Source organism: Pantherophis guttatus, chromosome 1 (assembly GCF_059756535.1).
Source record: "Pantherophis guttatus breed Tessera chromosome 1, ASM5975653v1, whole genome shotgun sequence".
Lineage (NCBI taxonomy): Eukaryota > Metazoa > Chordata > Lepidosauria > Squamata > Colubridae > Pantherophis > Pantherophis guttatus.
Genome location: NC_142063.1, coordinates 349,263,716 through 349,272,246, shown reverse-complemented (window position 1 = coordinate 349,272,246; position 8,531 = coordinate 349,263,716). Strand labels below are relative to the sequence as shown.

The following is an 8,531-nucleotide window of genomic DNA, read 5'->3' as shown; positions in this document are numbered from 1 at the left end:
AGGGGCTCGCTGTGGGCCTGCTATGGGGAGGTCAGCCTGGCCCTGATTCCAGCTCTGGTCCTGAAGTTACAAGGGATGGGAGAAGAGTGACCGCGGCAGCAGCAGCCCCAGGGTCACCTGGTCAGAGTTCGGTCCCTTCAGCAATCGGCGTTTCCAGCAGCTCTGCCGCGTCCGAGGCTCACGGGGTCACTCTGTTTGCGACAAAGTCAGTGGTGAACCTGGATCCCTTTCATGACCGCACAATTTATTTATGGTAGCTGCTGGGATTTGCTTAACAGCCTGGCAAAAAAGGTTGTAAAATAGGGCACAACTCACTTAACAACTGCCTTGCTTAACGGCAGAAATTCTGCTCCCGCTTACTGTAAATCAAGGACTGCCTGTTCGCGATTTAATCCTGCCAAGCAGGAAGAGCCCCCCCCCCCCCCCCCGTACTTGCTGGACACAGAGTCCGACAGGGAAATTGTGTGGGTCTCCTGACCTTCCCTTCCTTGGGGATTGAAGTGGTTGGCTTTTAAGAGATGTTTTACTCCTGAGTGGGCCTGATCCTGCCTTCTCAAAGCCCCCCCTGAACCCCCTCCCCGTCCACTCTTGGTAAAGCATAGTAGGGGGAGGGTCTTCCGAGCTGCCCTATTTTTACTTTAAGAGCTTCCTCCAGACCCCCTGATGACCAGAGGGAGTTAGCCAAGGTGCTCTTGTCTGTTGCTGAAAGGGGGAGGGGGACAGATACCGCCTGAGTGCCCCAGCAATGATCATGGCCAGCTGGAGCTCCTGCAGGGCAGCCTGGAGCCCCTGGCCAAGAGAGAAGGAGCAGGGCTCACCTGCCCTAGAAGAGCGGGGCAGGCTGCGGGTGTTGTGCAGTGGTTGCCTGGAGTGAGGAGTGGGAGAGTGAGGGCCATTAGGCAGAAGTGTGATTTCTCCCCATTTGTTCAGAAGGGCTCATGAGGGGCTAAACTGGCAAGAGCAGGTGGGGGGCTGGGCCACCTTCCCCTCCCCAGAGAGGGTGCTTCCTCTAGGGTCCAGGTCTGATGCCTGTCTCCTCCCCCCTCTCCGGTCAAAGGGGGAGGGACTTGGTGGGGGGGTTGCATTGCTCCCTGGACCTAAGATTCTGAACAAATGTTTAACTGGATACCGAAAGTCAATATTTGTCTGCCAGGGGGAAGAATTTGAAGCGCAGGCATTGCTGCTGCTTCCTGGTTAGTCTGGGGCCTCTCCCGCCCCCTTTCAGGGCTAGAGAGGGGCTGCAGCAGAGCTGTGGGGAAAAGCCGCTCAAGGAAGGAGATGAAGTAGGGGGCAGCAAGAGGGTGAACTGGGGGTGGGAGGGCAGGGATTCTGCCATCCTTGGGCTGGACCACCGGTGGCCTTTTTTGGCAGTGTGGAAGTTGCTCCGTTTCCTGGGTTTTGGTGACGGATCTGAGTGGGGGGTACTTCCCCCCCCCCAGGAAATGTGGCACTTCCTCCCCAACTTCAGAGGGGGAGAAAGGGCTGAAAAAGAAGCCCATTCCCCAACCAGGCTAGTTGCAGCCAGTGCCACTTGGTGCCAGGGCTGATCCCAAAGCAAAAAGAAGTGGGGGGAACAGGCTCCTCAGTTTGCCACCCTGGGACCCCAAGGAGCACCAGGTCAGTGCAGCCTTTTCCCTCCCGCAGCCCCCTCCTCCGCTTCCGGATGGTTCTGCTGCTCTGGATATTGCTGGCCGCCTGCCTGCCTGCTCTGTGTGCTGGGCAAGACCAGGTGAGTTGCAGCCTGCTCCCCTCTGATAATCCTTCCGTGCGGGGAATCGCCATGAGGAAGTACACCCCTGCCCGAGGTCTGGAATCGAAGCCTGGCCCCTCCTGGAAAGAAGGCATGTGTGGCTACCGTAGCCGAGCCTGTCGCCACACTAAGGAACCCCTGTGATCTCCCTCCCAAGGGCTGTCGTGGTCAGGCCGGTGACCGAGGGGTACGTGGGCAGCATTCTTCCATTTACAGTGTTGGTGTGCCCCCCCCCCCCGGTGAGAGTGAGTCTCTTCCTAAAGCGGCTTTGCCACTCTCCGTATCCCATTTTTTCATGCCGCCTCCTGCAGAAGTAGAGCCAAAGTGGGTGGCAAGAAGCCGTGGCTCACCGTGGGCTTTTCTTCCAGGCCACTTTTGTTCCCGATGTGGGCTGGGATGGAGGTGCCCAGAGAAACACACTGCTGGTAAGGAGGGAGGCTGCTCTGTGGGGGAGGGAGGGTACTTGGGTTGCCTGTGTGTCTGTGTACGCGTAACTGATGAAGCAGGTTCAAATCCTGCTTCCCCAACCTGCAAGGACCCACTGAGGTCAGCGAGGGGGCAAAACTTGACAGCTCAGCATCGAGGGCCAGGAAGTCGGGGAGCTTCGCTCAGCTCTGGCTAGCAGGCATGTGTGAGGGTCTCGCAGGGAGACCCACTTGGGAAGGAAGCTGGGGCTGGGCAGCTCTTAGTCCAGAGAAGGGGCAGAAGCAGGAAAAAGCAGGCCTGGCACAGGAGAATGAGTCGGCCCTGGAAGCAAAGGTGAAACTCCTCCCAAGTGCAAAGGGCAGCTGGGAGAGGAAATGGGGGGAGGGGCTTTTGTGCTCTGGCGGGCAAGGGGGGGTCCCTTTGTAGGCCAAGACCAGGCCATGGACGTCCTCCTTCAGCTGGGCAGGCAAAGTCCCAAAGTCTGCGGCTGCCGGTCCAGGCAGAGGATCTTGGAAGCAGGCTGGGGTGAAGACATGCAGCCATGGAGCTGGGATCAAGGAAGAGCAGCTAGAAGGATTAAAGGCCTGGAGACTAAAACATGAAGAACGGTTGCAAGAATTGGGTCTGGCTAGTCTAGAGAAAAGCACTGGGGGGGACATGATAGCCAGTGGAAGGGCTTGACTCCAGAAGTTGTGGGTGCTCCATCACTGGAGGATTTTAAGAAAAGACTGGACAGCCATTTGCCTGAAATGGCATAGGGCAGGGGTGTCAAACTCGTGTCGTCACAGCGGCATCATGTGATGTATTGTGACTCTTTCCCCCTCCGCTAAACCGGGTGTGGGCGTGGTCAGCACGTGACACATCCGGTCCGTGGGCCGCAAGTTTGACACCCCTGGTCTAGGGTCTCCTGCTTGAGTAAGGGGGCTTGGGCTAGAAGACTTCCAAGGTCCCTTCCAGCTCTATTCTGGTCCGATCCCTTCTACGGGGCCGGATCCATCTGTGTATCTCCTTTGAGGCCGGCTGCACGGAGGGCTGCTTTAGTCAGGTCTTCCCCTTGAAGGGTGTTGATCACTGGTGAGGGGATCTGCCCACCCAGATGAGCCAAGATTACCAGAAAGATTAACAAAAGACCTGCAATCAAGAAGTAAACAATTCCCCAGTCAAGGAGCTGCCAACTCAAAGAATCAAACTAAACTTGAACAACTGCCAAGACACAACCGCCAACACTGACACTTGTATAGCAACACAGAGCAAACCACACTCCCTTCCAGCACTGATGAGGTTACCTAGTTGGGCAATGAAACGTTTGCCAGAAAGCAACCAAGCTCAGAGAGTCCGACTTCCAGACCTTCAGGGTCCATCTGGAAAGAGGCGGTTGGGGCTCTCCAGGGCACGGAGCAACGGCAGAGATTGTGACAACTGACACAGGAGCTGCTCTGAACCCAGGGCTCCTGCCAGGAGATTCTTTTCTCTCTCCGACTCCCCCCCCCCTTGCAGGTCCATACTGTGGAGGTCCCATCCGAAGATGATCAGCTGCCACAGGCGGGAACAGAAGCCCAAGGAGCCGTTCAGGACCCCACAAAGTTGTCTCTCCCCTTTCCAGATGAAGCTGCTGGCCAGGGGGAGATGGTTCCGGGTGGGTCAAAAGAGCTGGGGGGCCTCCCAAATTCTCTTGAGGGAGAGGAGGAGGAAGGCTGCCAGGACTGGGCCCTTTCCGGAAGTGTGAGCCAGATTGCCTCGGCCATGAGGGCCCTGGGGGTGGACCTTCTGCAGGAGATTGAAACGGACGACAACAGGGGCAACTCCATCCTCTCGCCCCTCAGCATCAGCCTGGCCCTCGCCCACCTGGCTCTAGGTAACACCGCCCAGGAGACAACCCTTCTTGGAGGGGGGAGGCTGATGACCCCCCCCCGGGTTCTGGGAAGCGCCCCTTAGGGAAGAGCATCCTGCAGAGGGGCAGTTGGCCGCCTCCTCCTCCTCTCACTATTCCCAGCTGTCCCATTTGTTCTGCTGAACTCCAGTTGCCACCAATGCAGAGACGGCCCTGCTGGACCCAAAGGAGGAGAATGAAAGGCCTCGATCCATGGAAAGACTCCCAGGAATGAATGGGGGGGGGATGCCCTGCAGCCCCACTGCGCTGAGACCACCGCCCCCTCTGGTCCAAGGAGCTCACCCGGGGGAGGGCAGGTGGGCTCCTAAGGGCTGCTCCCCCACCCCCAGACTCCTTCAGCCACTGCTTCCCTGGCCCAAAGTGAGCCTGGCTCGTTTCAGGGGCTGCCAACCAGACCCAGAGGCACCTCCTGGAGGTCCTGCACATGGAGTCCGTGCCTTGCCTCCACCAGGCGCTGCGGGGGGTCACCCAGCACCTCCACCGGACAGCCCTCAGCATAGCTGGCCGCCTCTTCCTGGAGAAAGGTGAGCCCCCCCCCCTCGTGGGCAAGAGGTGGGCAGCCATTTCTGCCTGTGTTTCTGTGTTTGAGAGAGAGAGAGACGGGGTGGCGGAGGGCAGCCAGGATGCCCCTCTCCCTTTAGAGGCTTTTCCCCAGAGGAGAGGGAGGGGCTTCTGAGGAGAGGAAGTTTTACAATCTTTTCCCTTGCAATGTTTGCTCCAGAAGGAGAGCAGGTTGGGGAAGGGGGGGGGGTTGATGGCCTTGACAAGATGGCCCTAGAGGGCAGCGAGAGGGCCCGGGGCATACACACCTCCTTTTGCCCATCTGCCCAGGATGCCAGCAGATGAAATTCCAGGTGCCTCTTTTGGTGCCAGGCTGCCTCGGCTGGCATTGGGGCACTTCAGGCTTTTTGCAAGAAATAGCACTTCATCTGCCTGGCCGTTTCTATTGCTATACGCAGTTACTAAATTTAAATTGGGGGGGGAGGGGGGAGGACCACACAAGTCTCAGAACACAAAGGAATGGCTTTCCCTCCTCAGGGGATCGGCCCTGTTCTCTGACCCCGGGATTCCTTCTAGATTTTGAAGGCTTTTACATGCTTTAAACCCCTCAAATTCAAAATGGCGGCTTGCTCTCCTTCAGTGCATGACGTGGCCAGGATCCCAGGAATGCAGTTCTCGGGAGAAGCCACCGTATTTCTCTTTTAAAAATCTTTCTGCTGAAGAAGCAACATTATTTGACATGTGGCTATATAAGCAAAGTTTATTTATACACAAATAAATGCTACTCCAGCACAACAAACCCCCCCCCCCCTTAGAGTCAGGCAGGGCCCTCAGCCCATTCGGGGCCAGGGGACCGGGCATCGTAGCCTCCTCTCCAGGAGTTGGGGGTGGGGGTGTTGAGACACCCTCCCCTTTCTGGGCCTGGTTCCCGTGCCTCCCCCTTCCCAGGCTTCCCGATCAAAGAGAAGTTCCTGGAGGCATCCCAGAGATTCTATGGAGCAAAGCCGGCCCTGCTTTCTGGGAACAGCCAGGCTGACCTGGAGGCCATCAACAGATGGGTGGAAGAAGCCACCAATGGGCAGATCTCCACCATGCTCACCGAGCTGCCTCCCAATGTTGTGATGGTCCTTCTCAACGCAGTCTACTTCCGAGGTGAGTCTCCTGCCCGGCTGGGGGTTTGGGAAGCCACCTTGGGTGACTTCTTCCAAGCAGGATTGGAAGCCAAAGTCCTTCAGTTCTGAGGGTGAAAAGACCAGCTTGGTGGAAGGAAAGATTGACGGCCTTTTGCCCCCTGATGTCCTCTCTGTTGTGGACCAGGGTTCTGGAAGACCAAGTTCAACCCACTCCTGACGGAACCCAGTCTGTTCCACCTGGACGAGGAATCTGCGGTCTCTGTGGAGATGATGAAGGAGCGGGACTTCCCCCTCAGCTGGTTCAGAACAGAGTCCTTGGAGGCCGAGGTAGAGGATGGGTGGGCGAGGAGGGACACCCCCCAAATATCCACTGCCCCAACTTGGTCAGTTAGGAAAGAAAAACTCCTGGCCCACGATTAGCCAAAAGTATACTTTACTATAAAGCCAAAGTGGTTACAGAAGAAGCAAAGCTGAATCTGAAATTTTCACATGCAAAAGATAGTTAACTTTCCCTTGTTCCCAGCCAATCCCCTGGTTTTTTGTTGTTGTTGTTGTTGTTGTTGTTTTATTTGTTCAATTTGTATGCCGCCTTTCTCCGAAGACTCAGTTATCAGTCACCGTCCAATTAGGTGTTAAAAAATGTTTGGTGTGACCTTGAGACGGCTGGTACTTCCCAGGGATGGTCTGCTTGGTTTCGCTTCCCCTCCCTGTCCCCCACTGCTCTCTCCCCCCATTACTGATGTCAGGCTGCCAGTTTGCGATCTGTCGCTTAACAGAATGGCAGCCATTACACCGGGTGCTGTTTTCTTGCCCTGCCCGGAGGCCTCAGAGGTTGAGGGGAGGCACCGTGTGGTTCTTGCGAGAAGGGAAGAGGCCACCCCACAGGCTCCCATGATTGTGCCAGCCTCACGCTCGAGGGTCTTGCCCTTCTCGGACCCCCCTCCACTCTTTCCTCCAGGTTGCCAAGTTTCCCTTTAAGGGCAACACCTCCTTCGTGGCCATCGTCCCCAGCCTCCACCTGCGGAAGAACTTCTCTCAGGTTCTGTCTGAGGTCCTCCAGCTCGACCTGGAGATGTTCCCCAAGGAGAGGTCCACCATGGTGAAGATGCCGAAGCTGCACTTAGAGGACCACGTGGACCTCAGTGGGGCCTTAACTCGGTTAGGTGAGAGACTCCCAGACAGGGGGTGGGAGGCATGCAACACCCCCACCCCGGCCCAAGCTTCTTCGTGTTGTTGCTGTTGAGGACAGTTTCTTTTTTTTTTTTTTGCTTTTTTTTTTGCTTTTTGCTTTTTAATTTATATGCCACCCTTCTCCGGAGACTCAGGGCGGCTTACAATGCGTTATTTTGCCTGTCCACCCAGAACTTCCTCCTCCTCCTCACTCCAAGCACTCTACCCAAAAGAAAATGAGCAGACAGGCTCTGCAGGTGAAGCCCCATTTGGGTCTCTCCAGCCTGGAGAAGCTGCAAGAGGCAGGGGAACCACTCCTGACAGGCTGCCCAGCCCAGCAGCAGAGCCTGAGGGGCAAAACCCCCATTCAGTGTTGGGAAAGTGTCTGCTGCCACTTCAGTTCTGGTTTCCTCTCTCCCCTCCAGGTCTCGGAGAGCTCTTTTCTGCCCCAGACCTCCGCCACATCACCGAGGGACCCCTGGTGGTCTCCAGCATCCAGCACCGAGCCGCCCTGGAGCTGGCCGAGGCCGGAGTGCAGGCGGCAGCGGCCACCAGCGTGATCGCCTTCCGCTCCATCTCGGCTTTCTCCCTTGACCAGCCCTTCATCTTCATGATCACAGAGGACATCACGGGCATCCCCCTCTTCCTGGGCACCGTCCGGAATCCCAGCCCTGGAGCTGCCCGGGAGAAGACTGGCCAGGACCACCTCAATGAGAAGAAAGTCCTGCCTGTTGATCACAAGCTTCACCTCTGGAAGCCCTGAAGGGCCACAGAGCTGCCCCCCCCCGGGTTCCAGACAGTCCGGCCTTCCAGAAGACCCCTCCCAATGGCTGCCCACCCAAAGCGGGCTCACCCTCCCAGTTGGTGTCTCAAGAAGGGGGTGGATCCCATCCCAATCTTGAAACTGAGGTGGTGGGCCTCCCTTGGCCACTACTGGGTCCTGGAGTGTGATCCGGTACCTCAGCTTGCCAGACGCCTGGGCTCCCCATCTGGCCTGGCAGCCCCCTCCCCCTTTGATTTCCCTCCCCCCTCTATGGTTTCCTTGGCATCAGGCTGGATGCCTCACCTGCATTTAGTCAGAGCGAACCCCTCCCTGCCCAAGAAGCCCCTACTCAGTCCACGTTGTACACAGGGCTGTCCCCCTTCGAAACCACCCCCCCCAACTGCCGCCTGTTGTTTCAGATGCCCTGTCTTAAAAAGGATAGGATGGCAATGACGCAACAACCCTGTGACGTTGTAATACAGACTATTAACCGGGCTATCTTAAGAGCCTCCGAGATCATAACCCAATTCAAAATTGTCCTTTCTCTTCATGCTTCTAAAATTATAAGCGCGGATAAGATGCACGATCACATAGCTAAAGCTGAGACGAAGAGAGGAAGATTCAGCATTGAGAATTGTAAAGGAAATAATGCAAAATAAAACTGCAAATATCGGAATGCCTTCGTATCCTTCCTTCTCTGGCATCAGAGCCAGGCAGACCTCTCAAACAAGGGGAGTCCTTGACTTACAACAACTGAGCCCAACATTTCCATTACTAAGCAAGACAGTCGTTAAGTGAGTTTTGCCCCATTTTACAACCTTTCTGGGCACCATTGTTAAGTGAATCCCTGAAGTTCTTAAGTTAGTCACACGGTTCTTAAGTGAATCTGGGTTTCCC

General features: G+C 56.4%; 1 protein-coding gene across 2 annotated transcripts; it reads left to right on the top strand.

Moving 5' to 3' along the window:
• The first annotated feature begins 1,053 nt into the window (after positions 1-1,053).
• On the top strand, positions 1,054-8,310 carry SERPINF2 (serpin family F member 2). Of its 2 annotated transcripts, none has more exons than XM_087890801.1 (9): positions 1,054-1,193; positions 1,645-1,729; positions 2,119-2,175; positions 3,674-4,031; positions 4,448-4,591; positions 5,517-5,720; positions 5,886-6,028; positions 6,660-6,864; positions 7,297-8,310. In XM_087890801.1, exons 2-9 carry the CDS (start codon positions 1,664-1,666, stop codon positions 7,632-7,634), a joined length of 1,515 nt encoding a protein of 504 aa, XP_087746927.1. In that variant the 5' UTR covers positions 1,054-1,193; positions 1,645-1,663; the 3' UTR covers positions 7,635-8,310. The 2 variants fall into 2 exon arrangements, with proteins under 2 accessions (XP_087746927.1, XP_087746922.1); XM_087890796.1 differs by lacking the exon at positions 1,054-1,193 and adding an exon at positions 1,203-1,283.
• The last annotated feature ends 221 nt before the right edge of the window (positions 8,311-8,531 follow it).